The sequence below is a fragment of the Equus asinus genome, chromosome 5, assembly GCF_041296235.1.
Source record: "Equus asinus isolate D_3611 breed Donkey chromosome 5, EquAss-T2T_v2, whole genome shotgun sequence".
NCBI classification, from domain to species: Eukaryota; Metazoa; Chordata; class Mammalia; order Perissodactyla; family Equidae; genus Equus; species Equus asinus.
The window spans coordinates 95,385,357-95,406,597 of NC_091794.1; the positions used below are offsets into that span (position 1 = coordinate 95,385,357).

Genomic DNA, 21,241 nt, shown 5'->3' on the forward strand with positions numbered 1-21,241 from the left:
CAGGACTCTTCCCCAGCATCCAAACCACCGCCCGGGCCCCCCCAGACACACTGCTTTCAGTTCTGCTTCTGGGCCGCGTGCTGAGGCCAGCCCCACAAATAAAAGCCATCACTTTTCTTCGCTCTCTTTCTTTTTTTTTCCGAAAAAGAGAGAGAGGCAGCCACAAGATCTTCTAAGAGGCCGTGACATCACGGCCCAGGTGACCGCAGCCCAGCCAATGGGCCAAGTCCGCGAGCTGGCTTCTTGCATCCTGTGAGCTGAGGTTGGGTTGACACTGTGAAGGCCTAGTCCCTCAACCACAGAACCACAAGGCCAGGCCCTCACCGCCTTCGGGCCCCGCGCGGGAGCTGGTTGGCTCCCGATCCTCCCCACCCCCGGGGCCACCCTCGCACCCACTGGGGCCTGGGCTCCGCCGGGGGGTGAGCCTCATTCATTCATTCCCGGTGGCTCTGATGCTGGGCCTGGCTTTGCTCTTGCTGCCCTGCGAGCTCTCCGCCCTGGCTGCCGAAGGCCCCTTCCCGCCATCTAATGATACACTCTGCATACGCTTCTGTTGAAAATTTGTGGCTAGACATTCCTGTGGGACCGGGAATCCAAATTCTTGGGTACAAACAGAAACTTACTTTCCTTGGGGATTTTTTTTCTCTCTCGCTCACACACACACTCTCGCGTTCTTTCCTTTCTTCTTTTTCGTAGCAGTAGGGGGGGAAAACAGAGACAAAACAAAAAAAACAAAAAGCCATACCGCCCCCCCACTTTATTTTCAAAAGTAGCTAGGAAAAAATAAAACAACAGCCAGCCAAGTCAACCCCAATCCAACCCCCTGAAGGGCTGAATTCCTGCCCTCCTCAGAGCGGGGCATGGCATCGAACAGCATCTTCGATTCCTTCCCGACCTACTCGCCGACCTTCATCCGTGGTGAGTAACGATTGCCCAGGGCCCTGGGCTGGCCTTTCCGGGTGGGGAACTGTGGCCAGGCCGCGGGCCACGTCCCCCCACCGGCCAGCCTGGCTGCCTTCGTGTGTACGGCCTGTCTGCCTAAATCCTGTGGAGGTGGGAAGAAGGGCTGGGGGTCTCCGTGGTCGCCTGGAGTGGGACATCTCTGTGGGACTTTTACCCTCACCTGGTGGTGGGGGCAATGGCTACCATAAGACCTCGAGACCTCAAAGGCCAGACTTCAGGGGGTCCTGGGGTGGAGAGGACATGGGGGCTGTCCCTGTGCCCCGTGGCTTCCTGCCTCACTAACGGGGCTCCTGGGCCCTGCAGCCCCAGCCTCCGGCTGGTCCGGAGAGCTTGACCCCTCCACCTGGGCTCAGGCAGACACAGGCTCTGAGAGATGCTCAGCTTTCCCAGAGCCAGGCTGGCTTCTGACGAGAGCAGTGGAGAGGCGGGGGGCCAGGCTGCACCCCGGCTGAGATCCCACTGGGGACCTTCTCCACAGTTCTCCGAGTGATCCCTGGGGTAGCGGGAGCAGAGGGAGGAGAAGAAGGCTGGAAGCTTTGGTTGGGAACTTGCACAGCTCCGGGTTGCACAGACGCCGGAGGGCCGTGGGGGGAGCCGGCCTCGCCAAGGTTTGTGGACTTGGTCACGGGGGGGACGAACGTGTTCCTGGGCGGCTTTTATCTCTATTCGCGGCCTAGAGGGATCCGGACCGCTGGGTTGAGCCCTTCGACAGAGATAGGGTTTCGGGATCCCCCAGTGGGAACCTCCAATGGAGGCTGGAACTCAGAGGACGGTTTTCTTGCCTCTGTCTGGCCCACAGGGCTGATGGAGCCTGGCCTCAGGCAACTCCCTGCTGCTTTCTCCCCGACCACCCAGCCAGAGCCCAGAGGGGGCTGTGGTGCCTGAGATCCTTGCGCCCAAGTGTCAGTTCGGTGTCTACCTTGCTGAGCAGACTTAGGAAAGTTATTTAACCTCTCTGTGCCCCAAACAGAGGCACCTCTGGCTGTGACATCCGGATTGTCTGAGGCTGGGAATGGACTGTGTATGAGGCCAGTGCCTCTGGGTTGTGCATGGGCCCAGTTCTGCTCCAGAACAGAGGGGATGACTGGAATCTAGAATTCTGAGGTTTAGGAGCTGGGGCTACCCTTTCTCGGCTGAGGTGGTCAACTGAGATGCAGAAGTCAGTCTGACTGTCCGTCTGCCCTTCTGCTCATCTGCCTGCCCCCCCCCCAACTGGCTAGCAGGGTGACTTAGAGCCAGTCCTTGGGGGGCCAGCTCTGGGCAGGGACTGAGGCACATTTGGGTGCTTATTGTCGCAAGTTTTCTGCAAAGGATTGTCTAAGAGCGGGACCCGTTCCTCCTTCCTGGAGAGAAGCTGAGGCAGGCTGTGTGGCTGCGGTCGGGGACTGGCGGGTGAGGGTAGAACGGGTCTACTGTCCCTGTGGCCGGGGCGCTCCCACCCAACCTGGTGGTGGCTGGTGACAAGCAGCAGCCCAGGGTCCGGGAGCCGCGAGCTGTGGGCTCGTTCTTCAAGCTGCTCCTATTATAACACTCTTTCCTTTGTAGCCCTCAGAGCTAATTAAAGGCAGTTCTGTGGCAAGAAAATAAGAGTTTATAAAAACCATTTGCTGGGTCTTTGTAATCTGTATTTCTCCCTCCACGAGCAAGATGCAGAAATGTAGGTTTAAAACAAAGGAAGCTTGGGGTACAATCCTACAGGGCCGGCTTCCTGAAATGGGCTCCTGATGCCACAGAGCCCTGGCGCTGGCCGACAGGGAAATGAAGGGAGAGGGAGAGGAGAGCCGGCGGCTTTGGGCCCGGCATGAGCCCAGACAGGAGGCCACTGGGCAGAGGGGCTGACTGCTGGTGGACAGGGATGCAGACGTGCCTTGTCAGCTGGGATCTGTGGGGAGGCCTCGGGGTCTGGGGTCTGAGGCTTTGCCTGCCCTTCTGGGGAGAGGTCCTGTCCATGCCGTCCGGCCCCCTCTCTCCTCCCCAGTTCTATTCCCAGTGCTCCACTTACAGCGTGCTCCCTTCAGGGGCTGTCTCCCAAATTCTGCCCCTGGGGGCTCGAGGGCTGCAGCTGCCCGTTCTGTCCCCAGCCTCTGGGTCCTGCAGAGCTCGGCTCCATGCTGCCCGGTGCAGGGTTCTTACCTTGTTCTGAGCCAGGGACCGTTCAGGAGACTTAGGAAGCCCACAGACCGCTTCTTAGAATCTCATTTTTAAAGGCACAAAACAAAATCCAAAGAACCGCAAAGGAAACCAAATCTATGGAAACACAGTTATCAAACTATAAAGAAGTAAGTTTGTGAGATAGTGGCCATGGCCCCTGTACTAACCCACTGAGTGAAAAGACCTCGCAGAGGCCCCGGTAACAGCTGTGGTGAGCATTTCAGGATGATCTGTGATAGCCCTGATGAGACCGAAGAATAGCTATGATTTCTGGCGGTGACAAAATCACTGTGGAAAAAGATGCTCAGTCTTTGTGAGATGTTGGTAAAGGGAAAGATGTCCTGTGTTTCCCCCCAAGTTCACAGACCCCCTGGATTCTGTGCAAGCAGGAACTCCAGGCCTGCGGCCCACGACCCTCCACAGGATGGGATAGAGCTGGTGGGTCTCAGGACACCGCCACCCCCAGAGAGCTTTGAAACACCTGGGTTCCCCATTCCAGAGTTCCTCTCAGCTCACTGTGGAGAAGAAGGTGGGGAGGTATTGGACCCCCGCTCTGCAGTTGAGGGCGAGGGGCAGACGAGAAGAGGGCAATGCTTAACACAAAGAGCTGGCGTGCTGATGGCAGAATCCCTCACACTGAGATGGAAGGCGTGCCCCTGTCCCTCAGCAGTTCTCCGTCCTTCCATCTCGTCTCCAAGGACTCTCCCAGGCAGGACAAGGGGTATTTATTCTCTCCTTGACAAATGGGGAAGCTGAGACCTAATGGCTGTGACTTGGACATACTGGGTCACTGTGGGCAAGGCCCTTCCTCTCTCTGGGCCTTGGTTTCCCCATGTGACAAATGCGGGTGATGGCCTGGAGGATGCCCACCCACAGCTCCACTGAGGGCCAGCACCTCTTCTGAATCCATCCCATGAGGCCCTTCTCTGCACCCCGACAGGCAAAAGCGCTCTCCCCAGGACATGGAGGGAGTGGGGGAGGGTACCACTCAGGGAGGAAACTGGAGGAAATGAGCCTAAACTGCCACATGCAGGATTTAGGGAACTCTGGGGACGCAAAAGTTTTCATTTATTCCGTAATTTCACAAAAGCTTGTCGAGGAGTAGAGTTTCGAGGTTCAGGCTTGGGCTCAGGAGTCAGACTCTCAGGGTTCGAGTCCTGACTCTGCCCTTCCCTAACTGTGCAGCCTGGGGCAAGTCCCTTCACCTCTCTGTGCCTCTGTTTCTCCATCTATAAGATGGGGGTGATGGTTACACCGACCTCACAGGGCTCTGGAGAGAATCAAGTGAGTGGGTGCCTGGCACAGAGTAAGTGCTCATTGTGCTAATGTCTTCCTTCTTCTCATGACTGTGAGCCTGGCCTCGTGGCAGGAGCTCAGGCACCAGGGCGACTGGGCCAGGCTCTCGGCCCTTGAAGAGCTCGTGGTCGGACGTGGAAAGAGATGGCTAAACGGAAAACTGCCCTGGGGTGTGATAAATGGAGTGGAGGGAAGAACGGGGGGCTGGGAGATCAAAGAGGGGCACTGGCCCACCTTGGGGAAGAGAGAACTAGTCTTGGAGAAGTGACACTCTAGCTGGTGTGTGACACTCCAGGTGGGGGAGTGTTACCTCCCCACCCACATCTTGCAGGGTGAGGAGGTGACAAAGGGGGACAGGACGTCCCAGCCAGAGGGAAGGGCCTAGGCCAAGGTGTGAAGGCAGGAGAGAGTGTGATGGCTCCGGGCGCCACCCAGGACGCCTGGAGGGCATGGTGCAGACTGGGATGCTGGAAGGTGACTAGGACAGGCCAGCCTGTGTGGCTTCGACTGTCCAGCTGAGGTGCCCCTTGGCAGTGGTTGGGAAGTAGGCCGGCAGCTCCTCCCTTGGGAGAGGTGGAAAATGGTCTCTCAGGCAGGAGGCAGGCCCCTGTGGAGGCCAGGGGTGGGCACGATGGCCCTGGGCAGGTCTAGCCCGGATGCTCTGACTCAGAGGTCACTGGACAGGGAGGAAGCTGCCCAGACCGGAGAGGTCGGTCACTGTCCTGTCCTGAGCTCTGGGCAGTGGCCAACACTAGAAGACTCTCCCGGTTCTAGCCCTAAGAGTCCCGAATCCCAGGCACCCCAAGACAGTTGGTTGCCCTGAGCCCACGGCAGCCTCCCCCTCCCCCGCCAAACTGGGCGATGACCCGACTGACCGCCAGCCGTCCCGCGCCCACCATGGCGCTTGCCTGGCGCCACGTCTGCTGGGCCCCTTTGGCGGCGGCTCCCCGGGCCGCCCTGTACACACCCGTCTCCCCAGACCACCCTGTCTGTCCAAGGTGCCCCCCAGGCTGGAAGGGCATTCCTGGGAGCCCCCCACCGGCCACAGGGTCTGGGCGGGCGTGAGCCGGCCCCACACAGTGGGACTGTGTGTCCAGCCCTCACCCGCACCCACGACGGCGGCCGGCGGCCCCCAGCGGCCCCACTGGTCACATAGAGGGCCCATTGACGCCGCGGCCTTGAGGTGGCCGCATCAAAGCTGAGGCTTGCTGGATTACCTGAGGGGGTGGGGAGTTTACGCAGGGGAGGGGGGCCCAGAGAGGGATGCCCCTGAGCAAGAAGGCCTGAAAACCTGACCTTCCAGAAGGCTCTGAGAGGCAGGGGGAGAGCAGCGTCCTCTGATCCCAGCCTTGCTTCTGAGCCAGTCTAGACTCCTTGACGGGCGGGGAAACCAAGGCCTGGGCTCAGGGTCCAGGGGGCAGCCGAACCAGCAGGCCGTACTCCTGTCTCCTGGGGATGCATCGTCAGCAGACCCTTCCTCAGATCCACCACCCGGCGTGCACCCCTCTGGTGCTGGGGAGCCTCGCTCAGTGTTCAAGACTGAGCTCAAACACCCCCTCTGTCAAGAGTCTTCCAGGGACCACCTGCAGCCACCAGGGAGCCCTGGGCTCCTCTGAGGTTCCGGTCCCAGGGCCAGCCTCGGTGCCCCCCTCAGTGCCGAGTCGCCTGCCTTCCTCTGTGGAAGTAAAGGGAAGGGAGGGAGGGAGAGCTTTGGCTTTCAGTGGATTTGCAGCCTGGGCCCTCCATCATAGCCTTGAAATAGCACCTCCTGGAGGAAGCCCCCCGACACAGCGCAGTGGGGCCATGGGAACTGTGGGACTAGGGCTGGGAGTGAGACCCCGGTCATACCTAAAAAAGTCACAGGAATCAGGAACAGCGAGCCAATCCAGTAGAGTGTTGGAGCTGGCACAAAGAGAGCGCCCCTCCTCACTGTATAGGTGGGGAAACTGAGGTCCAAAGAGGGGTGTGGGCTTGCGTGAGGTTGAATTCAGCAGTGGGAAAATCAGCTTTGCTCGGCTACCTGGGGACCAACCATCTGCCTTGCACAGAATTACAAGTCAGACAGGCCAGGCCTAAGCTGCTCGGTAGCAGGGACACCCAGCACGTCAGTTCACCTCTTAGAGTCTCAGTTTCCTTCCCTGTAAGATGGGGCTGGGAGCTCTGACCTCAAGGGAGGTTGGGAAAAGTGAATGTGCCCCTGACCCGAAGCCCAGGCACAGCACCTGGTACACAGTGAATTCTCGCCCAGCACCGTCGGCCTCCTAATGGGCTCCACACCCTCGCCTGTGCCTCCAGTTTGATCACGTGCCACTTGGCAGATGTTCCCACATCTGGTTTTCTCAGCGCTGGAGAGGGGTGAGCATGGCGAGACTGTAGAGGGACTGTCGGGCCCTTTGTCAATGGCTCCCAGGGGTGGGGGTGGAGAAGGGGGCGCCCTTTGGGGAGGAGGCAACATAAAATGTGGTGACAAGCCCAGGCTGAGGCCCAGAGGCACCATTTCCTCACTGTGTGGCCTCGGATGAAGTGCCTCACCTCTCTGAACTTCGTTTTCTCATCTTTAAAATGGGAAGAACAAACAGTAGCCACTTCAAAGCTTGTTGGGTGGACTTAATGAGATAATGTATATCATGTGCTTCCTCCAGGGCCTAGTGCAGAGTCAAGCCTTCCATACATGCCAGAAGTTATTGCTCTTTAATGTTCCCCTCCTCCTGGGCGAGAGAATCTGTCTGACTCTGAGCAGGATGGAGAAGCCTCAGTTTAATGGCCGCCCCTTCTGAGGAGCCTTCCCAGGCCCCTCACCTTCTCCTTCTCCCCTCCAGGCCTCGGGCAGACCCTGCTCCTGTCCCCACTCACCCCTACCCCCGGTTGTTGGGAGGGATGCTCCTGGGAGCGGGTCAGGCTTGCAGGATCCGCTCGGTGTTTCTTGCTAAATGGATGGAGGAAAGGAAGGATGGATGAATGAATGAATGAATGAATGAATGAACGAACGAACCAATGACTGACCGGCCTGAGAGGTTTCCAGTGTCTCCCTCACTTCCCCCTGGGCCGTCTGGCTTGTTCTCTGAAATGCTCAGTGGGGAGAGCCTGAGCGCCCGCGTCCAATCGCGGCCAGTTGGCCCGGCGGTGTGAACATTCAGGTTCCTCTTTGGGGTTTTCTTTCACGTCTGGGAAAAGTGCTTTTGGCAAAAGGTTCTGAGTTACACATGGGCGGACAGAACGGATGCCCATAACTTACGATATGCAGGGGTGACCAGAGTCAGCCCCCCCGAAACACCCTTCGCTATGTGACATGAGGGCTGAAACTCCACCAGGAGCACTTGGCGCCTTTGAGGGGAAGCGTTGCTCATCTGGGCTTTTTAAAATGCAGAGTCCTTCTGGCCACGCACACTTCAGCATCAGTGAGTCTGCCTGACCCGCTCCCCTGTGTTCAGAGGAGAAAGGTGGCTGGTGGAGAGCAAGCCAGGGATTAAGGGAGAAAGGAAGACTCAGGGCATTCGCATGGAAGAGAATGAAGTGAGAGGGCGGGAGGAGAGGAGAGGTCCATTTTGGTCATGCCCCTGCCCCAAACTCAGCTCGCCTAGGTGCCCAGTGGCTGAGGACCAACACCCCATGGCCCCAGGCAGTGCCCCCACCCTGAGGGTTTCCCTTGCAACCTCCCTCAGTGAACCTGAATTCTTCCCCCCACCACTCCCCCCACGGAGGAAGCAGGGCAGGGGGTTAGACCTGCAGAAGCTCTCCTGCGGCTCTGAGCCCCCTCGTGTCGTAGGTCAGCTCCAGGACAGCTGGAGTAGGGAGCCCCACGTTAGGGGTGTAGGGGGCCCATGGGGAGAGCTTGGTTCTCCCCTACAGGTCAGCCATATCCCTTCCCAAGAGGAAAAAGAAGCCACCTCTGAGAATAAGGCCACGTTAGAAAAAAGACTGGAAGGAAAACACTAAAATGGGATAGTTAATGCTATAGGGGCAATTGTGGTGGGGAGCCTTTATTTCTAATTCTGTTGGTGATTGTGTATTTTCCAAATTTTTAAACATTGAGTATATTACTTGTAGGTATAGGGGGGAAACTTTTTTTTTCTTCAAAGAGAAAAAGAGGAAGAGGCAGCCCCGCCCTCTCAGGAGCAGGTGGGCTGGGCCTCCCGTCAGCCCTGGCTGCAGCCGGGTCAGCCTGCTCCTGCCCAGCCAACGCCCCACCGGCCACCCTTCCTCTCTCTTCCTCTTGCCAAGTTGCTGCGTCTGTCCTCTTCCACCCCAGCCCCGCCCTATCAGGCTGTGGAGCAAGGGTCTGCCCTGGGCTGGACAGAGCGTGTATACAGCAGGTACTCGGGAAATGCTTGTGGTCTGCGCCGTGGCCCCGATCAGGAGAGGTTTCCCTGGAGAGGTGGGGCTGGTTTCCTTGGATTCTCACATTCCTGGTACCCAGGACTCGGGATCTGATGTGGGCAAGTTGGCACCGCTGATCATTCGGCAGACACTTATTGAGCATCGCCTGCATGCCAAGCTCCATTCTGGGCACTAGGGATTCAGGGAATGAGCAAAATAGCAAAGATGCCTGCCTTTCTGGAGCTGACATTCTAGTGACACGTGGAAAGATTCGCCTCAGGAAAATGTCCCAGGGAGGTGGGCCAGCACCCCTCTGTGCCCTTCCTCTCTATGCAGAATCTTCTGGGACGTCTATAAACGCTCCTCTTCCCCCATTAAATCCTCATCACAGCTCTGGGGGCATCACACCTCCATGGCAGAGATGAGTAAGCAGAGCGATAGGGGCACCTGCTGAAGCTGACATTTGTGAGGAGGAGCACAGCGAGGAATGGAGAGGGGAACCTGGTTTGTCGATGACTTACTGAGTGCCAGGCACTGCGGAGATTCCTTTGCAAATGTATCTCATTTCACTTAATCTCAACAAAAAACCCATGTAGTAGGTGTTATTGTTATTATTCCCATTTTACAGATGGGGAAACTGAGGCTCAGCAAAAGGAAGTGACTCGCCCAGGGTTAGACAGCTAGTAACTGGCGAAGCCCAGAGTCACAACAAGGTCTGGCTGACATCAAAGCCAGCCCGACAAAACTTGCTCTTCTACCTGGCAGACATCTGTTCTTCCTCAAGGTCCAGGCTCACCACCTCCATGGAGCCCTTCCTGATTCCTCCAGACAAAGTGACTCATATCCTCCTCTATGCAACCAGAGCACCTTCAGGCCTTTCTCAAATACTCTAAGAAGGTTTCCCAGAAAGGGTGGAATCTGAGCTGGGTTTAGAATAGGTAGATCCAGCAAGGACGGAACCTTGGGGGTCCAGGCAGAGTGAAGGGCACGTGCAGAGGTGTGGAAGGAGCACCATGTGGGGAGGGCTTTGTGGAGACGGAAGGCTTGTGGGTCCTGTGGACAGGTTGAGGGGAAAGAGGCTGGGGAGGAGGTGGGCCCAGCCTGGAGGTTGAGCATGGCCTTCAAGGCAGCGGGGGTCCAGGCAGGATCCGAGCTGGGCAGTGATGTGGGGCAGAGCATCCCGGATGCACCGGGCTGCTCTCTGAAATAGGCCGGTGTAGACGTGCGCTTTGAGCTCATGTACGTGTGTGAACAGAGACCGCAGAGGCCCTCCCGCACCCGCTCAGAGCCCTATTTTTATCACTCTCTAGACATACATCTGAGCAGCCGAAACACTCTTGTTCTGAGACACGTACAGGGCTCCATGGATGGGCATGTCTGTGGTCTGACAAGGACAAGGCGATGGTTCAGAGCAGTCAAAATGAGACCTATCCTGGGGAGAATCCCAGGACCAGCGCAGGCGACACAGTTTGCAGGGCACAGTGCAAGAGAAAGCAGGGAGCCTTGTTCAAAAATCATTGAGGGCCCGTCCGATGGCATAGTGGTTAAGTTTGTGCGCTCCGCTTCAGTGGCCCGCGGTTCACGGGTTCAGATCCCCGACACAGACCTACACACGGCTCATCAAGCCACGCTGTGGCGACCCACATACAACAAATAGAGGAAGATTGGCACAGATGTTAGCTCAGCGACAATCTTCCTCAAGCAAAAAGAGGAAGATTGGCAACAGATGTTAGCTCAGGGCCAATCGTCCTCACCAAAAAAACAAATAAATAAAAATGATTGAGAATTTCAAAACGGCGACCACAGGAACATTAAACCAAGCGTGGGGCTCTTCTAGGCAAGGGACCCTGTGCACGGCGCGGCTTGCATGCCCAGGAAGTCGACCCTGCCCAGAACAGCCCTGGGCCTGAAAACAAACCTCTGTCTGCCTTTCTTTCTTTCGTGCTTCGTTCCTTTGACTTGTGCAGGATTCCACTCTTCATGCGTCCACAATTTTAAAAATAATAATAATGAATTAAGCCTTAGGCGAGATCATACCCTGAAGATTTTAGAACCAGCTAGAACGTTAGGGAAAGCATGAATCCACCCAACACCCTCGCCCTACCTGCATTTTATGCTGTAGATGGCCTGAAGGATCTATGAAATTTAAAAACAAACTCTGTGCTTTCAACACCTAGAGAAAGCCGTTATCACTCGGTGTATTTCCTTCCAGACTATTTCCCCGGTGTCTGGTTTCTGCCTCTAGAGGGTCTCTTCCCTCCATGGGCGGCGCCATCCTGAGACATACGACGTAACCAGGAACCTCACCCGGGATGTTAATAACCATCGTGCACATGTGTCAAGATGTGTCCAGGAAGGGTTCAGAGCAGAGCCGTCCAATAGAATCGTGTGTGGTAGTGGAGACGCTCCGTGTCTGTGCTGACGGATCCGACCGCCGCTCGCCGCAGGTGGACATGGAGGACGTGAAATGTGCCGGCCCCGGTCCACAGCTAGTGTAACCGACTCTTCCGTCTTATTTCATTTTAATTATTTTAATGTAAATAGCCACGTGTGGCTAATAGCTACCTGTTGGACCCTGCAGATCTAAGAATATACACCAACTGTTAACCCAGGTTATCTCTTGGGGTGAGATTATGGAATTTTTCATTTTCCAACTTCAAATATTTGGAAAGTCTTATACACAGCAAGCATGGATTGCTTTTGTAATCAGAAAAAAGCTACTGAAGATTTTAAGTTTTTAATATATTCACTGCTATTAGGGGGGGAAAAAAACTTTAGATTTCTAAAAGCATATCCCCAGGGAAGATTGATCCTGGCAGAATGAGATCTATTTTTATTTTTCTTATCAATGTGCAGAAGAAAGAATGTGGGGTTTAGAATCAGACACTGTGGGTTTGTCTCCCGGATCTGCCACTTACTGGCTGTGTGGCCACTTAACCTCTGTGAACCTCAATTTCCTCATCTGTAAGATGGGGATACTGACGCCACTGACCTCCCCAGGTTGCTGTCGGGACTGAATCAGACAATGAAGGTGAGAACGCAGGGGACCAGCTGAGCGATGGAAGCGAGTTACTGGAGATGATTTCTGTAGAGGTGGAACCGCTTGTCTCTGTGAGGGCGTTACTCACCATTTCCTAGAAACCAGGAAATGAGGGGGGCGTCTCTCAACGTGTCTTTGGCGTATGTGATCAGTTGTTGAGCAGAAGTAAAGGGGGCTCTATGACCAGATAAGACTGGGAGTGATTGCATCAAACGATGTTCAACAAAGGGTTTACTTCAGGACTTTTCAGAGCCTTTGATGTGCAAACAAACGTAGGCTTCTCGAAGGGGCTGGAGTGCTGCAGAGCCCACTTTGGGAAAAGCTGCCCTCAGGAGAGCTATTAAGCCAACCATGGCTACAGGTGTGCTGTGCAGGCGGGGAATTCTCTTTTCAAGGACCTAGGCAATTGTATGAGAGTTGAAAGGGAAATTTGCTGGATCCTAAATAAAAAAGGAAAAGTACAAAATTGGAATTAATAAATGCACAGTTGTCTAGAAAATAGAAATGATGACAAGTCAACTCTTAGTTATAGTAACAGCAGTAAACACTTACACGGCTCCTACCGCATGCTGGGCACGAAGCACTTTACACGTCTCCGCTCATGAAATCCTCACAACCCTACAAAACAAATGCTATTATTAAGCCTGTTTTATAGATGAGGAAACTGAAGCCTAGAGAGGTTAAACCGCTTGCCCAAGGCCACCCAGCTGGGGTTCAAACCCAGGCAGCCTGCACCCGGAGCCTGTGCACGTCACCACAGCAGGGTCGCTGTGAGTTAATCCAGGCTTTCCTGGATCACTATCTAAGTGGAATTTGGTTGCCAGCTACCATGTATTGAGAGCTTTCTGTTTGCCCATCTCTGTTACAAACACCATCCTCGTGTTTTGTCTAATCCTCACGGAACATCCCTCGACTTCCCTGGGCCCCTCTCCTGGGAAGAGCTGGTGGCACTGCCCTGAGCCCGGCCAGTCAGAATCAGCTCTGCCGCTTTCAGGCTGGTGGGTCACTGCCTCCTCGGGGCTTCAGTTTCCTCATCTGAGAAACGCGCCAGTAATCATTGGAGGACCAAGCGAGGGGAGGTTTGCAAAACAGAGGGCACGGTCCACTCAGAAGGTACTTGATGTATGGTGGTCCTCTCCTTCACCCATGCATAGTTGGGGAAACTGAGGCACAGGGGTGGGGGTCGGGGGGATGCTTGGCCAAGTTGAGCTCGGAGAGCACTCCAAGAAGCCAGGCCGACATGGTATGGCCGGCCAGGTCCACGCGAAGCGCAAACAAAGGCCTTCTTTCCCATCTGGCAGACGCCCGAGGCGCCCTTCTCATAACAGCACTCCGACCACTTCGGCGGGGGCCTCTCCCTCTGGGCTCCTCTCCCTGGGCCCCGAAGCTCTCCCAGGGGTCCCTCCCACCTTGTGCAGGTTCTGTTTGATCCAGCATCATGCCCCGAACCTACTGCCCTGGGCATCCCGCAGAAATCCCCTAGAATTCCCCCTTAGGTCCCCTCGTGGGGTGAGGGGTATGCACGCAGACACGCCTCTGCCCTGTTCATGGACCCCCGTGCTTGCCGGGGGTCCATTCCTCTGCCCTGAGTCACCTCTGAAACCAACTATACGCCAGTCCCGGGCTCAGCACGTTCTATACGTCACTGCTCTCTCACAACCCCAGGAGGTCAATGCTTTTGTCCCCATTCTGCAGAGGAGGAAGGTGAGGCCCAGGGAGGTGAAGTCACTAAGTTCACCTAATTTATAAGCGGTGGAGGTGGGTTTGAACCCAGGCTCTGCTCCCCACTGCTGCTGGGTGGCCCCTGGGCACAGCCCAGCACAGGCAAGGCGGCTCCTGAACACGTGTGCTCGCCCGCACCCCCCCCCCACAGCCCCTGCACCCCTGCATGCCAGGGGCTTTGTTGCTGGGATGGGAGTCGGGCGGCCGACCCTCCCATCTGAGCTGGGTCCCTCCCTCCGTCAGGGCCAGCTTCTCAGAGGGACACAGGGCTCCAAGCTCACTAGGGGGCCTGCGTTTGGGTTTAAGGCTCTGCAGTTACCATCTTGAAAGTCGTAGTAATTTTATCTTTGGATTGGCGCTTTGTGAGTAAGGTCCGAGGGACAGTGGGGCTTGCGCAGGGACCTGGGGCCTGGGCTCAGTCCCGTTGCCGCCCCCCGCGGGCGGGGCCTGCGCATGAGTACAGCCAGGAGGAGGACCAAGTTTTGGGGTAGGGCCTGGGTGTCTGTGAGGGTCTGCACTCACCCCACGACAATCCCCATCCAAGTAAGTGTGACATTAAACAGCAAAAACAAAACACCATGACAGCTCAAGAGAGATTGCAAAAAAAGGAAAATGCTTTTTTCCTGCTTTTTCGTCAGGGACCCTGTGTTTTCATTTTGCGCTGGGTCCCGCAGATTAGGCAGCTGGCCCTGCCTGAGGATCGAGGGGAACACACGGGGCGCCCAGAGGTGTGGTGCAGACGAGAGGGAGCCCAGCCCAGCCCTGCCTTTTTCCAAGTGTTGCTTCTTCCAAGTGAGAGGAGGGAGCAAGTGCTCCCCCGGGCTCCTGGAAGTCACCCAGTTTGAGGCCTTGGGGACAAGGATGCCCCCCCACAGTGGCGACCCAGAGCTCAGCAGTGGTGCCTGGGGCAGCTCAGGGGTGCACACCAGCTCAGACTCCCGAGGTGGCCTGACCCTTCGGCCAAGCGCAAGAGGGGAGCTGGGCTTCTATGCCCCCTGGATGGGCCAGGCCCCTGCCCCAGGGAGGCTCTGCCCAGAGCAGTGGGCCTGAGGTGGTGGGTGGGCTCCTGATGGCCCCTGTGCCCACGTGGACAATGGACTGGTGAGGTGGGAACCTGGCCTTGGCTTTGGGACACATCTTGGTGGATGAAAAGCTCATAGAAGTCCCTGCTGATTGGAGCAGGTGGGATTATGGCTCAGTCAGTGAAAGCCTGGACTCGGGATCAAGGGGTGGTCCAGGTTGGGGCTCAGTCTGTGGCCATTTGGGAGCTCAGATTAGGGCCTCACCTCACCTCACCTCAGCCAAGACCCCAGTGCTGAGCTAGCCTGACTCATGGGAGGTGCTGGGTCCGTCCTGCCGGAGGAATGAGTAAGTAAACACGCTTTGCCCAGCGGCTGGGACCCTGGGAGGTTTTGCACTTTCAAATTCGCCAGACCTGAGTTCACATCTTAGCTCTGACGCTTACTCCCCGAGGGAGATGCTAACCTCCCCTTCACCCTCTTCCTCATCTGTACAATGGGGAGAACAACAGTTCAGAGAAGTAAGGTAATATTCAAAGTGCTCGGCTCCACCCGCGGCCCACGGGAAATGCTCAGTACGTGAGAATCAACTTGATTCCTGAAGCCGCACAGACCCCTGCCTCCTCAAGGAGGCCCACGCGACTCCCTCTGGCTCTAAGATTTCAGCCTTCAATGTTTTTTGTGTTTTTCTGTATTTTCCAAGTTTTTTCATTGCGCTCATATGACTTGTAACACAGGGGCAGGAATGTGTTGTGTGAGGGGATTCAATTAACGTTATTTATTAGCAGTATTGTTGTAAATGGACAATAAATAAAAGGAGGCAAGTCAGAGTCAGTTCCCCTCAAGGATTCACTGGGGTCCCAGCTCCCTGGAGGCCCCGACAGCATTTGGGTCCTGTACCCTCCCTGACATGCACCCCTGCCCTGCATGCACCCCTCCCCCAGGTACATCCCCTCCTTGGGTTAGACCAGCACCAGCCAAGGGTTCTGGCTGGGATCCGTGAGTGTGGTGAGGCCTCTGTCACAAGTTGCCCCAGCTCAACAACCAAAGTCTGGTCACACCTCCACCTTAGGCCCCTAGGCCTGTGTGCCCACCAACCTCCACACTCACCCCACCCCTACCATGTGCGTGTGAACACACACACACACTCACACAGGCAAACACACGTCAGAGGCTGCACCCACTGGAGAGACATCGACTTTTCAGGAACCCCTGCCTGTGGGGACCAAGGGACACCTGGTGGTGTGGTCTGAGGGAGGCCACAGGGGGAAGCTGCTTTGCCCCTACCCAGGCTGGTCCCCGCTTCTCTGGCCAGAAAGTCCCTCCTCTTCCTGGGGGTCCCCAGACACCCGCCACTGGCCCTGTCACTGGGCCGGTGCTTCTGGAGGGATGAGGCCTCATGGGAACCCAGGACTGACGGGATGGAGTGGAGGCCCTAACTCAGAAGGAGGTTTTCCAGCTGGGAGAGGCCTCAGAGATACCTGGAGGGGAGCCATCATCTGACAAGTGAGGAAACTGAGGCCAAAAGGGGAGAGGCCTGCCCAGGGTCACCCCCAAAGGTGCAGGTGGAGGGCACGGCCTAGCCTGGCAGACGTGCCCAGCAGGGAGTGCATGGAGGAAGGCAGGCCTGGTCACACCTCTCTGCGCTTCAGTTTCCTCCCCCATCACATGGGGACCACTCAGGGACCTTCCAGCTCCAACAGTCTGATCTTCTGGGAGCTCTGGAAGGCTCCGGGGAGCTCCAGGTGAAGTCCACGTGGCTCCCTGGCTGGTGGGGGAAAGAGGATGCAAATAGGAAGGGTCCCCAGGGACGTGGGTTAACCCCCGAACTCATTTCTGGCCTCTTCTTCCTGTGGGGTGGGTTAAAAAATAGCCTCCCATCTGCCAGGGCTGGGGGCCAGGCTCCATCTGAGGCTGTCAGGTCCTCCCAGCCCAGCCTGGGACTGAGACCTGCCCCCTCCAACCCCCAAAACCAGACTGGCTGCTGTGGCGAGGTGGCTCGTCTGTCACTGTCCTTTCTCCCTTTGACTCAGCGCTGAGCGTCACCACTGCTCTGCTCAAGCAGCCACAAGCCCAGGAGGTGCTCTGAGTCCCTGCTCTCCCATTTCACAGAGGGAGAGGGTGAGGCAAGCGACCTCCCGGGGCACTCCTGGAGTCAGGACCGGCAGCAGGAGCTGGCTGCCCAGAGCTTAGTGAGTGCTTCCCAGTGGTGCCAGGACTGTGCCTCCGTCGGGTAGCAGGCAGCTGGTGTAATGGGGCGGGGTCTGCCTTTGCTCCCCTCTGGATTGCACAGCCCACAGCTCCCCAGGGCAGCATCTGGAGGATGGGAGAGTCAACTTCATGCCCAGTCAGGCCAAGCTGGGGTGGATCCCAGATGCCCTGTTTCTCTTCTCTGTGACCTCGGCCAAGCCTCTTAGTTCTCAGACCCTCGGTGTTCTCATCTGTAAGACGGGAGACAGCCATTCCTACCTCCGAGGGTGACTGTGAGGACACACTGAGATGCACAGCGCCTGTCCGTGGCGAGTTCAGTCGACGAATTATTAACAAGATGAAGGCTACGCAGGCCTGAGATCATGCGCACCCTCAGCTCGTGGTCGTCTCTGAGGCTGTTTCCATTGGAACCGAGCGTCTGAGATGGGAACCACGAGCCTTAGAGCATCATGTGGACAAATGGCTGATCAATGGGTATTTTTAGCCCGGGTGGAACCAGTGAGGCCTTAGGCGTAGATGGGGCTTTTCTCCCGAGGAGGTCAAATAATTCTCCCAGTTTCTGCCAAGCCCAGAAAGCTGCGGCTGCTGGTGGGAGTGGGCTGGAGAGCAGCAGGAAGACAGTGTCCACACTGGGCTCCTGGTCCTGGAATCCATCCTAAGGGATAAATCAGGGGAGTGGCTAAGACATCCATACCAGCGTGGTCCCAGCAGTGTCTTCATAACAACCCAGAAACACCCTAAAGGGCCAACCACGCGGGAACACTACGATGGTCCAGCCCATGGGGTGGGGTCTCCACACTCTTACCCCCACCACGCCCGACCAGCGACCAGCGCAGACATGTCCCCTGCCGTCAGGGAGAGGATATAATGACAGGGGACACATATGACACGTTGGTGCCATTCAAAAGCAGGTTCAAAACAACATGTCCTATATGTTCCCAACGTTATAAAAGAAAAGAAGGAAGGAAGGAAAGGAGGAGGGGAAAGGAGAGAAGAAATTAGACTCTACACACAGTAAGAATGCCAGAAGGCCACGAACCAAAACGCTACTCATTGTTCTGGGTGGCAGAATTATGGGTGGTTTTAATTTTCTTCTTTATAATTTTATTATTTGCCAATTTTTCTTTAGTTAATGTGTATTATTCTTACAATTAGGAAAAAAATGTGTTTTGTTTGAAGAGATGGAAGGGGGTTAGAGGTTGTTCTTCCGCTTTCATCGGCCCTAAAACTGAGGCCCGTGTGGGAAAGATGTTCATTCGTTCACTCACCCAGCCACTCATTCATTCCTCCTCAGATGCTTCTGGAAACCAGAAGCGAGGCTCAGTTCTAAGTTCCATGGCCACAGAGCTGAAGGTGACCCATCTCTGTCCTCAGGGAGGTCACAGTCTGAGGGTATAGGACGCAACAGAAAGTCCTTTCAATTCATTCCATCAAGGGGCTGTGGGAGTAGTGAAAGGAGGGGGGCCAGGTCCTCCTGGGAGTGTCAGAAACGATCTTACAGAGAGGGGAAATTAGGACAGGGCTTTGGCAGGAGTTCTGCAGTCAGAGAATGGAGTAAAGCACTGCTCGCTAAGACTCTATGGGCTATTAGAGAGAGAGGAGCCGCCCTGTGTGGGGCAGTGTGTCAGATTAAGCTGGAATGCTCTGTGAGCCGGGTTCTTCGAGAGCCTTGAATTGCCTGGTTCTGCCACTCGATGGTGGGGTGACTTTGAGCAGGTTACTAAACCTCTTGGGCCTCAGTTTCCTCATCTGGAAAATGGGCCAATGACCTCACTGAGTTACTGCAAGAACTGAGAGAGTTAATAATGGTGGCGCACTCAGAACAGGGCCTGGCATATAGGAAGAGCTGTGAAAACATTTGCTTTCGTTATTTGCTATTAGTTCCACTTTATCCCATACGCATTCTGGAAACCAAAAGGATTTTTAAGCTAGAAATTCATGTTAATTCGTTCGTTTATTTATTTCACTCATCCAACAGATAATTGCTGAGATCCTCGCAGGCACCAAGCACTTTTTTAGGCTCTGGGGACAGAGTTGCCAGACAAAATACAGGACACCTAAATTATTTGAATTTCAGATAAACAATGAATAATTGTGATATTTGGGACAACTCTAGCCTAAAAAAGTGTCGTTTATCTGAAATTCAATGTAACTGAGCACTCTGTATTTTTATTTGCCAAATCTGGCGATTCTGACTGGGAATGCTGCACCAATGAAAAGCAAACCGTGGCCCCCCTCCCGTCCCCGGAGGCTGAGATTCAGGGCCCAAGACCGTTCATAAGCAAAGGGACGGTCCGCCAGGCACCAAGGAAGGGAGACCATCAGCTCCCCATGGCTGCTGGAACAAACGACCACAAATGCAGTGGCTTAACATAACACACACTTAACAGCTCACAGGTCTGGGGGCCAGACATCCCCCTGACTCTCACTGGGCTGAGACCAGGGTGCCACAGGGCTGTGTCTCTTCTGGTGGCTCCAGGGGAAAGTCCATCCCCGCTTGTCCAGCCTCTACAGGCCGCGCTCTCCTCTATTGGTGGCTCTTTCCTCTGCCTTCACAGCCAGCAACACTGGGCCACGTCCTTCCCGTGCTACCACCTCTCTGGTCCCCCAGTCGGTTTTCCGTGCCACCGCTCCCTCTGACTGTCCTCTTCGGCCTCCTGCTTCCACTTGCAAGGACTCTTGCGATCCATCGGCCAGCCCGGACAACACAGAAAAATCTCCCCATCTCAGAGTCCCCAACCTTCATCATTTCTGCAAAGTCCCTTTTGCCATGTAAGGTGACCTAGTCACAGGTGTGGAGGTTGGGATGTAGGCATCTTTGGGGGGCTTTGTTCTGCCTACCAAAGGGGTGCAGAGAAGGCCTCTCCTGGGGGGTGATAGGGACCTGAATGAGGTGGGGAGCTGAGCCATGCAGACAGAGTGTGAAGGGCTCTCCAGGCAGAGGGAACAGCAAGTGCAAAGGCCTTGTAGTGGGTGTGACTGGTGTGTTTGAGGACCAGCAAGGAGGCCAGAGTGGCTGGAGCAGGATGAGGGAAGGGGAGAGTGGAAGGAGATGAGGACAGAGAGACGGAAGTGGGGGGTGCCATGCAGAACCCCAGAGGGCTGACTGGAAGGGGAGAATGGGTGAGGCCCCTGCCCGCTCCTGGCCTCAACTGCCCCCATCCCCCACCCCCGGGACCATCTGTTCTGCTGAGCTGACACCCACTCCACGGGTACTCACAGCAGAGGTCACACTCCTCTCAGAAGTATTGCAGGATGAGAAGGAAGCATCCCAGCAACATGCAGGATTCAAGTTAGATGTTTGCAAGAACTTCCTGTGTGCTTCCTGTCAGTTACCAACCAGGAAGGGTGGTAACATGTGGGAGAGCAGGTCTTGACTGAGGGTCAAGGGGGCCGGTGCCCTCAGGGGCCTCGCATGCAGGGACCAGCCCCACTCCTGGGATGACCTGGGGGAGTGGTGAGTCCTAACCTTGGACTCCCCTCCACCCCGGCCATCCTGTGATCTCGGGATCCACGTCCCCTCCCCAGACCCGTTTCTCCAACACAAGGGAGTTGGACTCAAAGATCTTCAAGGTCCTCCCGGCAGTGACCAACTGTGAATCCCACACTCTAAGCCTCTCTGATTCTAGGGGTCTTCTATTCTAGGACAAAACCTCGCAACTGTGTGACCTCAGGCAGGTTACTTAACCCCGCTGAGCCTCAGTTTCCTCACCTGTAAGTGGGGATGATCACAGAACCACCTCTTGGGGGGAGTGCAGAGGAAGGCAGTGTTAAACCCCGTGCAGGGCAGACTCGCGCCTGGCACACAGTGAGTGCTCAATTAATGTGAGCCCCCGAAAAATGCGAGCCCCGAGATTGAGGATTCTAACGGCCTCCGCGTCTGGAGCCTGAGTCCGTGACCCCATCTCCGGGAGCCTGACATCTGCCAGCTGTGGGTTCCAAGTCTCCAGACGCCCCCACTGCCAGCGTGCCCCCCACGCCCTGGCCTCCCCCACGTGCTGGGTGGCATGCCTACCCCACGACCACATGAAAAGCCATTCCCCCAGGGTGTCCCCACACCTGGGAAAACCGGCAGCCTGCCCGGCGCTGGCCCCGCCTGGTGGCTGGAACACCGGGCAAGATCAATGGAGCCCGGCTGGGCTCCCGGTGCCGCCACCTTGTTCCAATCAGGGCTGGGCGCCTTCCGCTCCGGACCCCCGCCCAGCACCGGGCCCTGCCCAGCAGCCCCCGTTTCCAGCCCCGTGACCCCCAAGGAGCAGTGCCCCCAGCCTGACTCCCCTCTGGCTGCAGCTGCCTGGACCCGCGGTCGACCAACACGCTGAACGACGGGGCGGCCGAAGAGTGCCAGGCCGGGGCGGGGGCCAGGTCTGGTCCTGGCCTTTGGGTGCCAAGGGATGCTGTAGCAGCCTTCTCATCTGCAGCCTCAGTTTCCTCAGCTGCAAGTCAGGCTACTTAAATTCACTCCTTCTGGTTCTCAGGGCTGTTGTGGGAGAAGCAAAAGAGATAAAGGGGAGAAAAAAGT

The 21,241-nt window shown here is 56.2% G+C and overlaps 1 protein-coding gene and 1 long non-coding RNA gene across 2 annotated transcripts in view; one reads left to right on the forward strand and one right to left on the reverse strand.

The window, feature by feature from the left end:
* Positions 1 to 288: 288 nt before the first annotated feature.
* The window catches only part of RUNX3 (RUNX family transcription factor 3), a 63,060-nt gene continuing 42,107 nt past the window's right edge, over positions 289 to 21,241 (forward strand). Inside the window, exon 1 of the mRNA XM_070510676.1 lies at positions 289 to 918. Within this exon, the coding sequence (XP_070366777.1) occupies positions 861 to 918 (58 nt within the window). The 5' untranslated portion in view covers positions 289 to 860. The remainder of the gene's footprint in view (positions 919 to 21,241) is intronic.
* LOC139045351 (uncharacterized) overlaps positions 926 to 21,241 on the reverse strand; it is a 33,219-nt gene continuing 12,903 nt past the window's right edge. The window contains exons 2-3 of the long non-coding RNA XR_011503553.1: positions 12,320 to 21,199; positions 926 to 12,207 (exon numbers count right to left, since the gene is read on the reverse strand). This is a non-coding gene — a long non-coding RNA (uncharacterized lncRNA). The remainder of the gene's footprint in view (positions 12,208 to 12,319; positions 21,200 to 21,241) is intronic.